The 18916-nt window shown below is 37.4% G+C and overlaps 1 protein-coding gene across 4 annotated transcripts in view; it reads left to right on the forward strand.

Moving 5' to 3' along the window:
• LOC124711153 (histone-lysine N-methyltransferase eggless-like) overlaps positions 1–18916 on the forward strand; it is a 352937-nt gene that overhangs the window by 169738 nt on the left and 164283 nt on the right. For all 4 annotated transcript variants that reach the window (XM_047241057.1, XM_047241054.1, XM_047241056.1 and 1 more), the window contains exon 6: positions 17922–18069. In XM_047241057.1, the coding sequence (XP_047097013.1) occupies positions 17922–18069 (148 nt within the window). The remainder of the gene's footprint in view (positions 1–17921; positions 18070–18916) is intronic.

The following is an 18916-nucleotide window of genomic DNA, read 5'->3' on the forward strand; positions in this document are numbered from 1 at the left end:
TAAAGAGTTGTTTTGACTACAATGCGATGCCTACTACTGTCATTCATGACATAAAAATTGGCACTGAAACCCTGCAAAATTTCTATAATTGCTGCTGTGATTCCACGATTTTTGAATGCACTTTGTGTGTAAACAGTACGAGGGCTCACTGCAGTTTTATGTCATGCTAGGAAACAAAATCTTCCAGTCATGACTGTCTGCATACAGAGCAAAGTTAACTGAATTATCACGCTACACATTTCGTAGTTGATTCCATTATTGAGTATTATGTTCTGTTTTGCTATTATAGCTGCTCGTTTGGCACTTGTTATACCTTACACTAAGCCTGTAGATTATTTATGTCTGGTGCTATAATCTGTTAGTTGTTTATCAAGCTACGTACTACTTTGGCCTGCTCAGACAATTGCAATCACTTTATGATACCAAACATAAAAAATGCTAATAGCAACAATCAGTTTCTGCACCTGAAAAGAGTACAGCTGTGAGCAATAGCTAATTTTGAATGAAGTACACAACTTTAGTGACACAGCCCCCATTGAAGATTATAAATGCTCTAAAGATCAGTTACAGGAACTATTGTGTACACTAAGAGACCTTAATAACAAACTACATGATCTTCTCAATGATGCCAATTATGCTGCTGATGTGTCCAAATGTGACGAGTATGTAGGCACAGCCAAGGGTGCCTTTTTATGCACATCATGGGGAATAGAAGAGAAACTGGTGAAGTCCTTGCCTCACATTCCATCAGTTATAAACAGTCTGCTGTGACTGTCACATCATTTGTTCCTTCACCTAATATTAGAGTGCCCCCTCTTAAACTTGAGATTTTTTCTGGAGATCCCACAATATCCACCAGTCATAAACACTCTAAGGGGAGCCAAAGTATTTAATTGATGGTACATCTGTGATCTCAGACACGCATGAATAAATGAAGATAATTCTGAAAATGCACTATGGTGATAAAAATGGGATTATACAAAGCTCATCTGTATTATTTGGAATCCATTAAACCCATACACACTCCCAATCCACAATCACTTAGTTCTATATTTATCGATTGCAACCAACACGTGAAAGCTTCACACGCTCGACACCTACATAAATGTTTGTGGTCATTATTGGCACCAGAAATCATCAGAAATTTTCTTGATGATGTCTACTGCATTGACTTATTCATGTTAAGCATTGCGGTCTCTCAGAGGGAAACATACTTTAGGTGATGGAATTTATGGAACGGAAATAGATACAGCGCTTGCTTTGCAGAAGATCCTCTGTGACAATAAATCGATGAGATACAATCCCACAGCATCTGCCCTTCATGTACGTGCTGGGCAGAAACAAACATTACCTAAGGGAATAAAAGTTATGGTCCATTTTGCATCTTTTGCAAATAATGTGGTCATTGGGTCCAAGAATATGATAAAATTACTGTCACTGAACAAAAATTATGCCTCATATGACATGTAAATCTTAGTAACACAGAGCAATGTCACTTCTGTTAGTAAAATAATGTAACTACGCCAACCTTCACATTGTTGCAAATGGTTCCGGTGCTCATTGTAGAACTTACTCGAAGTGTGCTATATGACGGAACCAAACATCCTTCACAGGAAAGTCATTAACAGACGATTTGAAACCTCTTGTCTTTGACCAATGACAGCTTAGTGTTCACTTATTTGAATCTTGTACTAGCTCCTTGCAACGGCTTAACCTTTTCAGTTTTGAAAGAAAGTGACCACTGCTTTGTGCCTCGGCCGACAGTTCTACAGTGTATTAAAAAAATTGCACATGTCCACACACTGCAATTAGGTGATGGACCAGAGAGGTTCTGAAGAGGAGATGCCCATTGAGCTTTTAATTAGTAGTGATTGTTACTATTTCTAAATTGATTGTTCTGTTTCCCACCATATTCAGTTAGATCCTCAGTGCGAGCAAATCTGCTGTCTATGCGACTTAAGGTGTTGTTAACACTCTGGAGACAAACCAGAGCATATCTTACGCCACAACTTTGTATTAAAAAGACCACACCTGAATGTAGGTCAGGCTACAATTTCATTGATGTGCGAACCATCTGTTACTCAAAAACTGGACTCATTTTGTTTGAGAACAATGTACAGACAACTCGCGATTCACCCCTTAACTGGTGCTGCCTTCCATTGTTAATTTCTAGAATTATTTCAAAAGAAGCATTAGCGAATATAACACTTTCTTTCATGAATGGCTGATCCAGTATGATTGCATTGACATAATTTTATACGTGTACTCGTTAGATTTTGCAGTTTTGCTGTAATTCTGCTAAAAATGCATCACAGTTGTTGAGTGAGGAGGATGTTTTGGAAGTTCAAAAGGAAGAAATTGCTCAATAACTCATCCAGCACTTTTGTCTTGAGAAGATAATTATACTTTCTGTCATCATTATTTTAAAATCTATAATCTATCAACAAACTAAAGTAAATATAAAAAAGTAACTCTTGAAGCTTGGCCCATTTTTGGTACGATTTACTCTTGAAGACACATCAGTTACTTATGTGCCATTAACACACTGCATAAATGGGCAGTTTCCTAGGCCCACTATTCTTCGAAGTGGATGGTCTCTCAAAGTGTTAACGTTGTACTTCAGGCTTACATGTCAACAGATGACCAATTGAGATCTTTCTGGGATCTAGAGAAAACTGGCATAACTGCACATCAAGGGAGAATAAAGACATTAAAGATTGTGTACTCCTTCAAGAATTTAAAGCATTGTATCTTGTGTGTGGTTAACGAAATGTTGTTCATCTGCTTCGGAAACAAAATATTAGTCTTAACCAAGTGCAGGCAGAAAGTAGATATCGTAGTTTATGTATAGCCTCCTTAGCAGTGATTACTTAGACACTTACCACCATGTTATCTTGCACTACCTTGCAAAGAACCATGTAGAACTCGCTGCTCCTGGAGAGCCAAGTAACACCATGTTTTACATTGTGCCTCGGGCAGCTAAGAAGGAGAAAATTAGCAAAATAAGGTGGAAGGTCATTTTTTATGCATCTTCTCACAAGATCAGCGCACCCTCACTCAACATTACTTTAAAGGCAGGACCAAATCTTCTGCCAGAAACACTTGCTGTTTGTTACGGTTCCAATTATGTCACATGGCTGTTGTAAGTGATATTATCCAAGTATATCTGCAACTTACCTTGCATGAAGAAGACGGATTTGACAAGATTTCTATGGCATGTTTTTTCAAGATAATCTTAGAAGCTTCCAAATTGCAAAGTAATGACTAACTATTTCAGTAGACTTCGATTCAATGTGACACGCAGTTCAGTTTTGCTTTCAGAAACACTGAAAGAATATACTTCTAGACAAGAGAACACATTTTCTGTCACTGCACAGTTACCAGACAACAGTGTTTTCAAGAGTGGCTTCACATTGGGCACAGATAACGACAATGAAGCTGTCGCTGGATATTATGAACTAGACCTACTACCAAAAGGACACTATAATAGACTTTGACCAAATTTTTGCAACTCATTGGGACCATTGTCTCTTGTGTCAGTCGTAGCAAAACTGTTATTCCAAGAAATATTATGTAGGGGAATTGACTGGAATGAATTGTTACCCAGTGATCTGGCAACATGATGGGGCACTTGGGTGTCCACTTTATCTTCATTGCCTTGCATTCGTGTCCTGTGGTGGATACCTACTATAAAAAAATCATGATGTTCTAATGTACATATTTTGTGATGTTTTGGGACAATCATATGGGGCTGTCCCCATACATCCTCAGTGCTTTATATGGCAACGCAAAGATTTACTTAGCCTGTAGCAATGACAGACTTGTAGCTGTAATGCTGCGTTGTCTGGAACATCTAGGTGCACTTGTGGAAGCATGTTAACAAAAACATTTCTGTGCTACAGGTATGACTTTACTCACACAGTGTTGTGGACAGAAGCTACAGTGACCTTAGGCTGGATAGACAGTGATGCTAATTGCTAGCAGACTTTCATTGGTAACCCTGTGACAGAAATTCATACATACATGTCACCTAGTCAGTGGAGTCATTGTCCTAGACACAATAACCCAGAAAATCACTTAACACGGGGTCTTCTTGGCAATTGAATCCAATCTGTACGTATTTGATAGAAAGAACGGCCATGGCTTGCACACCTAGAAGAATGTTGGGCATCTGATACTCCTAATATGTATTATGACCACCTAGAAAAGAGAAGGAATGCAAAATGTGATGGCACTTACTTTACTTCCCAGCCTTACAATAGACATTTCCAACTTCATTTTTTTACTGGAGACTATTTCATACAAGCGGCTGGATCCTTCACTTCATAAATAAGAATTGTGACAAAGATAAACTTGCTGAAGACTTGACAGCAGTCAGGTGCACAAATGTATTTGCGCACTGGATTAAAATAGTTCGTTGCCAATGTTTCATGCGGAAAAACCATGAACTACAGAACGGCAAGCCAATCCTGCAAGACTCTTAAATTGAAGACTTCCATCAGTTCATTGAAAATGGCCTCCTTTGTCAGGGAATTGGATTACCATTTGCAGACCTCAACATGAGCATCACTTCACGAGACTCCTCACTGAACTTCTCAGACACTCATCACTTCTCCCTAAAAATGGAATAGCTTGGAAGTTCATTGCACCACAGTTGTCTTGATGGGGAGGAAGGTGGGAGAAGAATAGCAGATAGCATGTCTGGTTCAGTTGGTCACCCCCATCCCCACCCGTTGGTGGTTAACCAGACTGGTGAGTATGCTGGAAATTAACAAGACATTTATATCTTTCATTGGTAATGCTGATTTGTAAGATATAACTCATTGTAAACTCTTTCGTTATATTTGTTCTATGAGTTACTAGACTGCAAATCACAGCCTACTACTGTCATTTACGGCAGTATAGAATCTGACAGTGATTCCAGTGGGCCCTGGAGATTTGTTCAGTTTTAACAATTTCAACATTTTTCAGTGCCATCAACTCTAATATCTATTTCACTCACATCATTGGTGTCAGAATTAAACTGGTGCAGTACTTCTGGATTTTCTTTTGTAAAGGAGCAATTGGAGACAGAGTTCTGCACTTCTGCTGTTGCTTTTCTACTCTCAATTTCAAATCCTGCCTTGTCCATGAGTGTCTGGACACTATGGTGCCATTAACAGTGTATCCGTATGATCAGAATTTCTTTGGGTTTTATGTGAGACCTTTCAATAAAATTTCTGCCATAGTACTCATTGAAGACTTCAGGCATTGCCCTCTTGATAGCCAAATGTTAGAATTTTCTTTACAATGACTGTATACCATGGAGAATCTAGCCAACCATGAATTAGTCTACTAGGTACATATCTATCAACTTCATAGTCCACTGTTCTTCTGAATCTGAGCCACAGTTCTTCTGAATCTGAGCCACAGTTCTTCTACATGCTCCTCTCCAAAGCTAAATTTTAAAGTTCCTTACCGAGATAAGACACAACTGATTCTTTATGTAGTTTGCTTAATATATGAGTCACTCTACATGTTATAGTTGCCGATTGTACTTTGGTAATCGTTGCTACAACAGCCCCATGGTCACTGATAGTTTCTACATGGACATCCTCAGAGGGATCAGGTCGTTTTGTTACTATTAGGTCCAATATATTTCCATGAAGAGTGGCCTTCCAAACAATATATCCTAGGTAGTTCTCAGAGAGAACATTTAGTAATGTTTTGCAGGACATATCACTGCTTTGCTTTGACACTGGCACAATTAAAAAACTACAAATTTTACACTACCAACAGTTACAACTTTGTATGCAATCTAAATTAAATCATAGAATTCTGAAGGTAAAAAAATAAACACTAGTCTGTGGACTCAAACTAAACATTATAATGATACTGCAGATGATTATAAAAGGAAGCATAAAATTTGGGGATATGGTTATGCTTAATTAAGTCAAGTAAGTCTGTCTTCTTTCTCTCACGTAATGGGTGCTTTTGGCATAAGTGGATTGAAGTATCAGAGAATCCTTTGCTGTTTGTCCTTTCTTCAGCTGAGTTTCAATTTCCTTGAAGTCATTGTCCATATATGTATCACCTTTACAATTTTGATATAACTTATTCTTATAATATCTGTATTTTGAAATGGAGCTTCACTTTCTTCATGTGAAATTTCAATAACAATGTATGGTCGACCAGTCTTTTTAGCAGAATGGATTAAAGATATGAAATGGTCTGGTGTATATATTGAATCTCTTTTTAATACTCATTTTACCTCCCTTTTGGTCATAGAGTGAGCACTATTACCTTTGTTTTGGGTGTGTTCCTTCATCAAAAATGTGTGGATAATTGACACGATATCAGGAAATATATTAACAGCAAACTGATACAAACGAAATGTGTATCTGTTCTTTTGTTGGCCACTGCAATTGTCTGTATAGAAAAAACTTAGTTTGTTCCGTCATTGAAAGGGCTTTTTGTGTACCACAACCCCTTCGCCCTTGGTCCAAACAAAACAGGACACATCATTTGTTTTAAGACTATAAAAAGTAAGGTTGAATACAAGAAATTCACTTTTATACTAAAATGCTGAGATTTCCCCCTTTGGACACTGAAAAATGGCTTGTATGTCAAAACACGTCACTTTGGTGTTATAACAGTTTTCCTCTTTGTCTGTTTTCTTCCCTTTACGAGCTAATCCCCCCCTTCCGATAAGTGTTGGTCATTGGTCATAGCTTTCTTTAAGTTCCTCTGTTTCTGCATTAGGCCCATTCTGGTAAGCGACTTGGGTTGGGCTGTGGTTTTGCTGCCATCTATATATTCTTTAGTGTGAATTAGCTTGAAAGCAATGACTGGGTATTTTTGGAATTGAATTTATGTGCTGTCTAACTCCCTCTTTAATTTTCTCATTTATCTGTTGTGGTTAGTATGTTTCTCATGAAGATCTGGTGCAATATTGCTCATTGAAAGATCAGCTTTCTTCTCTAATACAGTTAGAATGACCCCTATGATTTATATCCAAGATATTCATAAGAACATCTTGCAAACTCTTAATTGGCTCCCATCTTTTTGGAAATGAAAAGCATTGTTTGCTTTTCTGCTACTTCCTTCTTTAACATATCGGTATGTAGGTGTGACTTTTAACACACTCACAGCAATGAAGTCTCGCTGTATACGTAAATCCCCCATATGCCAGTAATTATAAAAACCCTTCTTCTGATATTTTTCCGTACATTTCAGCGTACATTTCTCAAGGCAAGCCTCTTTTAATTCATTGTCTCTTACTTCTTTCTTAGTTCTATTGGAAATGTATGGCTTACCAGTATTTCTAAGCTTCTTGGTCGAGTGAATTAACCAATTGTTCATATTTTTTTCTTCTTTTTCTCTCCACTTTCATTGCAGTGGAAGTTTCAATGCTGTTATCATTCCTGTCTCTTAGATCATTATCAGATTCTGTTCTTGTTGTTGGCATTGGCATCTGAATCAAAAATATATTCTGTGTTTATCCGGTTTGCTGTTCTCATTTGCTTCTACCTTTTTTACTTCCACATCCATTGGTCCCACTAAAAATGAAGTTACCAGTGTTAAAAATATCGTCACTTTGTGTAAAAATTCAACAGTTGTTTACAAAATAACTATGTGGAAAAAATTATCTTCTGGCATGTCATAATCACATTATTTCATCCTCCTAACACATAAATAACTATTTGTATAGGCTATAATTACCTGCAGGAGTGTTTTCCCAAAACTTTTTTCAACCTTCATTAACCTTTACAACGCCTTCTGGTACATTCTTATTGGAGACTTTGCGAAGCTTTAATATTAATGGAGTTCTTGTTTAGTTACACTGCATGCTTTCGCTATCAAAATATAAAAAAAAAGAAAAACAGTAAACAATATAAACTCAAATTATTTCTTATTTGTAGGCACAACTAAAAATAATCCTAACAAACTTTCGTTTCAAAATAACATTTTATTAAAGGTGTAATATGATATAAAAGATAATATAATGAATTGTGCCACTGTTCGGGAAACTACCTCAGAAGGCTCTTGAGCAACTGGGGTTATGTCACTATTGTTGAAAGGCAGGTGGTAACTTGATAGCGGCACATGTGTCATCTAGTGACAAACTACTAAAAACAGAGATATGCCAATTTACATGACAAATCTTTGCTAATGAAGTATTTTTTACAGAAAATGCAAAAACAAATCTTTTTAAGTCGTGCCACTACCAAAGCAAAGTAGTGATGTTATCATTGCCCATCACTGACAAAACTGTAATTTTCCCAATTGGTTGTTGGATGATTAAGGCTTCTCCAATGGTGACAGTACGATTGTGGAACTTTTGTATCAGTGAACTTTGATTTTCTCAAAATTTTCTGGAGGGGAGTCTGGTGGTCAATAGAAGGATCCAACTGCAAGTTTATGCCCAACCTTGATATTGAGTCGTGCCTAGACAATCTCACATGCAATTCCAGTTTCGCTTCCAGTGGATTTGAATTTGTGTACTGTGACAAATACACCACCCCCACCTACTATCCTTTCTATATACACTTAAATATCCCCAAATATCTCACTGCTATAATTTAAGGTTTTAACCAGCTTTCAGTACATAGTGTAACGTGAGCTCCACAGCTTTTTAGGACATTTCAAACTCCGGCACTTTGTTGCAAATGCTTTTGTAGGAAATCTTTCATCTTTGGGGGAAATTTCTTAGGATATTAAACTGACACTTTCAGGTTTCCCAGAGCTATCATCATCTGGAGTGGATGGAGATCAATGTTAGAGATCAGAATTGGAGTGAGTATGAGTCTAATCTTCAGTTTGAATATTTTACAAATCAGTGCACCACTGTTACATCAGTGCAAATGGGCTTCCTTCATTCCTGCTGTAGTATCGCGAGTATTATGAGTCTGAGAACTGTGGCACTGTGGTCACTTCCTACTCATCCTCTCTTGTCACGACTTATTGTTAGCACGGAAGATGAGTACACAATCTTGCTGCTGTAAAGTAGCATTGACAAGGTGAAATGACAGATTGTCAGGATTAGATAGTGTTTAATGAAGCATCAGATGTCCTTTAATGAAGCTTTGTTTGTAAGACTGTGGAGGATATAAGGTGAAAATAAATTGATGCAAAGAAAAATTGCAAATACTCTGCTGGGAGGGAAAAAAATCAGTATGCCCTTTTAGAAGCTTACAGTTCACTCAAGATTTATCATTGCAACAGTGCATATGGAGCATATTAAATTATTACATTTATGGGTCAATAGTGCAAACGATTCTTGGTTATCAGGTAGTGACCCATACTCCAACGCCCATATTAATGTGTGGTGTAGCCTCAATGGACAGAAATGCAGGTTCTGATTGAGCCTGCATGGCAAATACTATCCTGGGATACATTATGTCACACCTGCTCGATCTGTTCTCATAGTTCCTCAAGAGTTGTTGATTGAAGAGTCGCATCAGTCACTTCTTGTACCATCATATCCCATACAGGTTCAGTTGGAGACGTCCGGAGATCATGCTGGCCAGGGAAGTTGCTTCAATGTCTTGCAGAGCACGTTGAGTTGCACAGGCAGTGTGTGAGCAAGCATTATCCTGTTGAAACAACATATCACCTTCCTGTTGCAAGAACAACAAAACAAAGGATCCAACAACATTCTGCATGTACCGAGTGCTGGTTATCATTCTCCAGAAACACTGGAGGTGTAAGAGAGTTGTAGCGTATTGCACCCCAGACCATAAGGCCTGGTGTGGGGCCAGTGTGTCTTCAACAAATGCACTGTACAAGACAGCTCTCATCAGGTCCACTTTGTACACATAAATGATCATCACTTTCGAGTAAGCAGAACCTGCTTTCATCGCTGAAGTACATAGTGTGCCATTCCCTCTTCCAAGTGATCCTCTGATGGCAGCAGTTGAACTGTGAATGTTGATGCTGTGGCATGAGTGGCAGACGGGTTAGAGCTGTGTGTGCCCATAGTTCTTTTGCTAATAACCACTTTACAACAGTTTGTGTTGACATGCCTCAGTTCACAAGCCCTCGTATCTGTGTTGTGGTAGCTGTACAATATGGTACTGTTGCCTTTACAATACGACGATCCTGAAGGGTGTCTGTCCTGTGTGGACTTCGAGAACCTCATCTGTGGGTGTGAGAATGTTCACATGACCACTGATACCAGCATCGTTGCACAACTGATGTGGCACATCCAACTTGGGTAGCAATTCTCCGAAAGGGCCATCCCATGGCTCGGAAGGTCACAATTTGACCCGTTGAAAGCTTGTTCAGTTGGCTGCAGGAATGACGAGTGTGTCTCTGTGGAATGGTTGCCTGCTTGCTTCACACATTTGCACCACACTGTGCCTTCTCACTGTGAGCATGCCATATTAAAGAGTAGACACAGACGGCACTCTGATAGCTATGTCCCTGCACTATCTGTTGACGGATGTCGCTGAAACCATTCTTAGTACATCTACGGTCCACCAGGTGACATATGCAATCGCCAGAGAAAAATTGATGTCAGCTTTCCAGGTGTACTACTTTTTTCCGGCAGTGTATGTTCCATTACAGGAGGAGAGTAATATGCGGAATAAGTTTCATGCTACAGTCTACGCTTCAGACATAAAACATATATATATTGCATCCAGTTTAAACAAAATGGTTGTATCTTGTTTATTCTTCCTTCACCATGAGAAAATATGTCCTGTGTCAAACACAAACTGAGCATTGAGCAATGTCGCTTTATATCCCCCCAACAATAAAGTGCACTATTTCTGTCTTCATTTGGTCATGGCAACGTGCATTTATAGGCTATCAGTAAGTTGTGTAACTTATAATACATTTACGTAATTTATTTTAATAATTAATCACTGTTTAGAGATTGCGCTTAATCCTAATGTCATGTTTTCTGGTACTGCCGTTACAGACTTGGTAACACATTGAAAGTGTATTTATGTCAGCATCATTGTTAGACACACTCTGAATATATATCAAATATTAAAGTAAATTTACAGCAGTCTTAGAAAAAGTTTGTTCTATATTAATTTATTTATAAACAGAACAATATTCACTGCTAACTGATCAATCGTTATATTGGTATTAACTTGCTTTAGTCATTCAGGCAGCTTGCACTTGAGAATGGCTTTGAAACTGGAATCATGTTTGTATGAAATAAGTGAATAATAATTTATAGATTAATGGCAAAAATTTCTTTCAAAATGGTTGCATATATATAGTGGGAATGGTGCAAGTCCGCAGTTGTGCTAGTGAACTCATGTACTCCCTCTCCTTTCTCTCCTTTCACAGCAAGTTGAATCCACTTGTATCCAACAATAGACTTAGGTGACAAGTGAACCTTGGCAGAGACTCAAGAGTTAAGTCTTAAGGCTCATGGAGATGGCAAGTTCAGTAATGACATCACAGGACTGACTTGGGTGAATTTAAAGTGAATGTGTAGAGCTCATTTCTGATCTCTGATTTGCATAATCTAAAAAACATTGTGTGCACCCCACACAGAGTCAGCTGCCTATGTAACAGTCTCTAATGTGTAGTGCACACCTGACCCATTTAGGGGAGCCTTATAATTGTCAACTGTAAGCTGCAAGTTCAGGAAGTTACATGCTAGCTTGTCACGGAATCTTTGAAGTCGCTGGTTCCATCCTTCCATTCGACGGAGAGCCATGGTGCCATGATCAGTTCTCGGGACATGGCTGAAAATTGTGAGCTTTGTTGAGACACTATGCTCAAAGCTGGTTTTCTCAATCTTGTCTGCCAGTTGTTGGGATGATCAAAGTATGACCTCATAGCTCAGACACAGACACTTTTACTCCAGCATGCACCTCAGTCTGTAGTTGATTGTTCCATATTCCCCCAGTGGTTGCTAGAATACCCTGTCAACATGTTAAATGAGGCCCCCAGCAAACACACTGAATGCAGCTAGTGTTTCTGCCCATCCATTGCTGCCATTTCTGTAGGGGGACAATGCAATATTACACATTTGGTCTATGTCGCCCCTATACAGAGCACTTCATCTGACTACTTGACACATCACTCACAGTAAAATGGACAAGAAGTGATAGATCCTGGATTTCCTGTAGAGGCAATAGGATCCAAAGGAGAGGATAGTACTTTAAGGTATGTCTAGAACACAGCTCTTGGGAGCTCTCCCATTATACCTGTTTGCAGCAGTTTCCAATTCTTTGGTGTTCATTGGTTTGATTTCTAGCTGCTTACTAACCCGTGTTGTTCGAGAACATCATTCACTGTTGGTGCTCTGTTGTGACTGGTACAAGGTTTTACAGAATTTTTAATTTCTGGATCTGTTAAGCTAAATATTTTACTAATTCCCTTTAAAACTGAAGCAGTTACTATGCAAAATGATTTTTCTATCAAGGCTATGGAAAAGCCTGGGAGAAAAGATATGAAATTCCTATAAGTTTTTTTGATGTTACAGGGTTACAGTCACTAACAAACTTAAAAATAGCATTAATTTATGATACGTGAAGATGACTTGTATTCTTACCACAGGGGAAACTAAATGCAACATGACATATTAGCTATAATACTGCCACAAGCTGTGCTGCATGCCTGGTGGAGTAGCGGTTAGCGTTGTGGTCTGTCCTGCTACAGGTGGCCAGTTCGAAACATGTGACCAGGTTAGGTGGTTTGTGAAACTCTTTATGTTTATAAGAATGCGTATTCTGAAATATTCCGTGTTTGCATAAATAGTTGTACTCTCCATCCAGGCGATGAGTTACGTTCTGGCTGTATGTTTGTGTCTGTAATCTACTTTCAGTCCTAAGTGTTATTCTTTAGTGACCATCCTGGTTTTGAAATTGGACTGGATTGTAGTTATGACATAACAATATGTTCTACAGCAACTATATCACAGATACCAATTTACTACAAAATAGATTATACACAAAACTCGTAACTATCAAAAATTTTTGAAAATGTGCTTTTATTCACATTAATATATACTGAAATTTAGGGTGAATGATTATTTCAGCAGTAACTGTAAATCAAAAATGCTTATTTTTTATATCTGCTACGGTTGCAGGTTCGAGTCCTGCCTCGGGCATGGATTTGTGTGTCCTTTGGTTAGTTAGGTTTAAGTAGTTCTAAGTCTAGGAGGACTGGTGACCTCAGATGTTAAGTTCCATAGTGCTTAGAGCCATTTGAACAATTTTTATGGCGCTATTGTTGGCTTATCTAAATGAGGCAGAGAGGATAGACAAAAAAGTGATTTGCAAGATTTGCAAATTATACCAATTAGCAAAGTGTGATATTAAATTCAAAAGACACCTTTACCTCATTATTTATAAGGTATATCAACTCTTATTTGTGTAATATTTCTGTGGAAGGATGCTCTGTAAAAGTTCACTAGAAAAAGCTGTAGAAAATACTGCTTATAGGAGGAATAAAATGGGTGATTTCATCTCAAATCATACAGGTCATGTTAACTTGTGATCATGAATTTCTGTGTAAAAATACATGTATTGGTCCAATATATATCATAATGTTTGAAATAAAGTATTTTTGTTTTATCTTAATTTTTGTAAATGGTATGGCCCTTTGAAAAATGTATATTTTGTAAATAACTCTTAAAAGAAAGGAGAGAACGAAAATAAAACAAAAGTAATAAACTGAAAGTACTGGAGATCTGGTAGATGTTTTGCGTTAAAGCTCCCTCTTAGTGTGTTGAAATTTAGTTGACACCCCCACACTTATGGGCTTCCTTTAACTTACAAATTTAAGACGGAAATGCGAAATTTAAGTTAATTTTTCCACTTATTTTTCTTCTCCTGATGTGGAAAGTCACAGAACACTACCTTTTCTGTCATGTTACCAGGTACTACTGATGTAATTTATAAACAGTATCTTCTCTGCTCCAGCTATCCATATCATGTAAATATTTTTACTAAAAGTGTAAAAAAATGCATTTTTACTAGTTTTTATGAATTATTTACTCGAAAACCCCCATCCCAAAACTTTTGAGAATTACACGAAATATTGCTTGGTTAATATGTTAGTAGTCAGTGCAAACACAGTGGGCAATATTTTTCTGTGTAAAGTGTTAAAAAATTTTCAACATTCTGCATATTTCGCATAACTTAATTTCTAGCGTAAAATATGCATGTTGGCAACATTGTTTCCAGTGCTCTGCTGTTTATAACAAATGGATGAGAACTTGCACGTAAACCATTCTGCATCAAGCTTTGTGGTTTGTTTTAACTTTTTGTTATATATAGTGTCAGTGAGGAAATATAATAATGACAGAGAGAGGTGTGTGGACTATGAAAGAAGACACAAGGAGGTGGTGTTTAAGAAAAGTTAAAAATACTTCACAGTTGTTGGAAATCTGTCAGAGGTATTGCAGAAATATCTTGGTCCTCAAGTAACGATATTACCATCACATCCATTGTGCAGGAATTGCTACACTCAGTACAAAAAGAAATTTAGTGACAACCGAATTGAACAATCACCATCACCCGAATATGAAACTGAAGGAGACAGTGCAGATGATTATATTCCTGGGTGTGAAGTTGTTGGTGTGTTGAATGTTAGCATATCTGCTGTAGTCCCTACTACATCCCGCGTTAAACATTCCAAAAAAGGTAAGAACCACAAGAGCACAGCATGTAAAAAGAAAATTGGAACTTTTACACAAGCAGCATCTTCAAAACTTCGTGAAGATAGTGATATGTGCATGAAATGTGATGTGTGGTTTCAAAACCTAAGTACTGCTACCTTAAAGCCACCTATACTGCGAAAGTACAGTTACTGACACTGATAGCAGAAGACACAGAAATACATATCCGCTCCCTCACATTATTTTATTTCAAAAGTTCATATTGTAAAAAATGAGAAAGGTATTTGAGCATGCCCAGATTCTTACTGTGGACATCCGTTGTAAGATGATTAGCTTACTATTGCTATGGAAAATTACCTAATTTATGACAAAGATTGCAGTAGGCAAAGTTCTAACCAGGTTGAAGTTATCTCTGCTAGTGAAAGTGGTGAAAAAGTTAAAAAGATATATTACAAGATCAATAAGAGTAGCAGATCTCCTAACGAAAAAGAGGAACCTGAATTTAAAAATTGGTCTCACAAAATTCCACTCCTTATGACCAAAATGGGCATAATGCCAGCCAGTGAAGAAAGTATGTGCATGCACCAACATGAAACTTCTTTGTTTCGCAATAAGTAGTGTCACAAGAAAGAAATACACAGAGATGGACCTGATGCTTTTGTGTATATGTCAAGAGCCGCAAGGTAAATGTTGTTGCAGGAGTGTGCAATGTGTCCTGGTGCTGAAGTGACGACCGTTGTAACATTACACCTTCAGGATATTGACAGTGAAGTAACTTAATGCATTATCGGAGGGAGGAGAGTTGGTGAAGAAGACAGTAGAGCTAGAGAAGTTTGTTACAGAGGGTAGGCATGGGGCCATGAAAAAATAGCTCACCATCATATCCGGATGATTCAGAGACAGGTCATAGCAGAAGTAAAATCAGCATCATCCCAGAATACTGACACATTAGTTCTTCATTTCAACTTTGCTGAGAACTGGTCTGTTGCTTTCCAGAACGAAATTCAGTTACCACTGGCACAAATCACAGGTATCAATATTCATATGTGTTGCTTACTTCCTTCGAACATCACACTGTTTTGCTATTGTCAGAGATGATCTCATTCTTGACAGTGCACATGCATCTTACACTTTCAGCATGATAATTGATGACATAGCATCTAGAGGCCATGCATTTCCTAAACATGTGTGTGACTGATGATACAGCATCTCATTTTAAAAAATCGCTTTCAGCTTTATGGGCTTGGTCAACACTGTAGTCCAGGAATTAATACAAAAAATGATTATTTTCAGCAACAGGTCATATAAAAAGTGCATGCGATGGGGTAGGAGGTCTCTGCATCCATCTTGAAGATTTAGTCTCCAGCATGAAACTGTTGATGCTGTAAGAGATGCTACTGGATTCGTACACACCACATCAACATTAGTAACAAACGTGAAACTCTTAATTCTAAATGAAAGTATATTAAGGGAACTTGGTTCAAAGAAAAAGAGAGATAACGGTCTGCTATGAAGCCCATGATAGGAATTCAATCAAGTCACTACTAGGTTGCATCCCAGAGTGGCATATACATTGCAAGAACGGTTCTCCATGAAATGCAGCCTGTTAATGTGTATGAAATGCAGACACAACATTATACATTAAAAGACTTTGTAGTGAGTCACTTTATTGCTTGTGTGTATGGCAATGGTGGGTGAGACAGATAATAAGTGTCTCTTATGAGGTGCAAGATATAACCGTCTCCTTTATGACACTTCATGGTCCTGCTAATGCTTTGAAATGGCCAAGTACTGCTCTTGTTGGAGCATCCTTGTCCATATGCAAATTCAGCTCAGCTATACAAGTTCAATCAGAAGCAGATGGGGGCAAAAAAACTCTTTTCAACAGTGCAGTGTTGAATTGTAGACAACTTTAATTCATACAAAGTCATGAAGAAATAAAATCATGTCACAAGACAATAATAATTTGTGAATAATATCATAAAAAGAAAAGTGGGTATAAATGTTCTATAAATCTCATTTTTGTTATAAAATAATTTTGAACAAAATTATGAATTGTTTTTCCACTTGATTATAATGTTGTAAAGTAATTATTTTGATTCAGAAATACCAGTTTTGCATGACATCTACTTAAAATCAACAATTAATTTAAATATTTAAGTGTCCATGGTTTCTTGACCTTGAGAGTAGATTTATGTCTGTAAAAAATTTCTCATATTTTCTACAGACAAGTAATGCCTACTCTGTTGTACATTCCCTAATTACAATGACCAACCAACATACCCTGTAATTTTTAGAACATTTATGATGGGGTTTTTGGAGAAAATAATTTCTAAATAGGCATAACATTTTAGATTCTTTCATCTTTATGTACAAGTATTCTGATAGTTAAATTTCATATGTTAATGTCATAGCAGGCAGTTATCAGTCCTTCCACTTTATCATTTCTAAAGACAGTTGACATTCTGTGACTATCCATATATTTAAAGCATAATTTTGAAATTCACAAAAAGGTAAATTTTCAGAGTTTTTTTTTAAGCAAGCTCAGAAGTGTGTACATATTAATTGTGTCTCGTAGTATTGGGAACAAGGTATTTATTGAAAATAAATTCAGATCTCTATCACTTTTGGTTTCTTTATTGCAATTTTTCAGTTTTCCCTTTTGTTAAGACATTTTCACAAACACTCTCATGTAGAGAGGTGTGGAGTGTTTTAACAAATCATCAGAAAATCAAAATATTGTAATTTTGGAGAAGTGTTTTGTGAAAATTCTATATATATGTATATTTTTTCAAGAAACTTCAAAATAGTGATGTGACACATTCATTCTCAACCTTTATGATTTGAGATGAATTTGTCCAGGTAGTATTGGTTTTGATGTCGGTTGATAATGTGTGTAGCGTTACGTTATGAAATAACAAGTATGTAGTGTAAAAGTATTGTAAACTAGGGATGAACTGAATGAGATTGTGCAGTTTCAAATTGACTGTACTTGTTTTGTCCGTGTATTCAGAATGATATAGTCTCCCATTTTCATGTGTCCATTCTGAGTTAGGTTTTTTGGGGGGTTCCCTGAATCACTTCAGGCAAATGCTAGGACAACCAACTGTGTGTCCCATCTTTCTCAAACTAGATCTAAAGGTATATAAAGGCATTTATACATTAAACTTTAATACCATGACGTGTCCAGTATCTTTGTAAAAGTGATCCATGGGTGACTACTGCTACTAATGAAGCAGAACTGAAGCCAAAATAATCAACATAAAACCTGCAAGTATTTCTTTGTGCTATGTGGCTATTATTTCTACTTAACTCTGTTTCTTATATCTCAAATATAGTTTCTTTTTTCCAGGAGCTCACTCCTGTTGAAATTATTGATGCCTTGCCGGGTGACTACGCTTCAGGAATGCAGTCACCATCATCCAACTATCCTGGGCATTCGAAAATGTCTCCCACAAGTTCAGCTTTTGGTATGAGGAGCCCACGTAAAAACATTGCCTGTGAGTATTATGATGTCACTAAGAACAGTTGTGTAGTATCAGCTCCAAACTATCTCCTTGTCTTCTAGTTGTGTGGTTTCACTCACTTTTGTTTCATTGACATCCATTGCTGATGTCCAGTCATGTTTATAGTCTTCCATATTCAGACTTGTTTATGGATAAACAAAGTGTGTCATCTAAAATTGTGTAGTTTTGGTAACACATTTTCATTTTATTATTCACACTACAGATAATTTTTCACTAGATGTTACAAATCACATTAGCAACACAGTTTTACATTTATGTTCTTCATATAAATGAGTTGCTTGTTAACAGCCTTAGCATTGTGTCAGATTATGAAACACACTTTCATTCCCATTTCTTTGCAGATGTTTGCATAAAAGAAAGATTTACTCAGCAGGAACTTCTCGCCACCTATATACTGCTGACTACTTGTGTTTGTAAACTACTTTTTAAAAGTTTTTGCAACAGCTGGATATACGAGGGCTGGAACTTAAATAGTGGCAACTATTTAGTCGCAACTGATACAAAAGAATTCCATTTTTGCACCGTTTACTGTCCTTCAAAGTAGTCACCATCATTGTGGAGAACCTGTTGCCAGCGATGTGGAAGGCATAGTAAACTGTTAGCAGAGCCTGTTCTATTGATGGTGCGAATGGAGTGTACTACTGCCTGTCGAATCTCTGGAACAGTTTTGAAACGAATGCCACGAAGTGGCTCCTTCATCTTTGGAATCAAATCAAAGTCACGAGGACTTTAGTCCAGGGCGTATGGCGGATGGTACAGTACTTCCCAATCCCATCGACCGAACAGAGCAACCACAGCTTGCACTGTATGCACCTGCACA

The sequence above is a fragment of the Schistocerca piceifrons genome, chromosome 8 (genome assembly GCF_021461385.2).
Source record: "Schistocerca piceifrons isolate TAMUIC-IGC-003096 chromosome 8, iqSchPice1.1, whole genome shotgun sequence".
NCBI lineage: Eukaryota > Metazoa > Arthropoda > Insecta > Orthoptera > Acrididae > Schistocerca > Schistocerca piceifrons.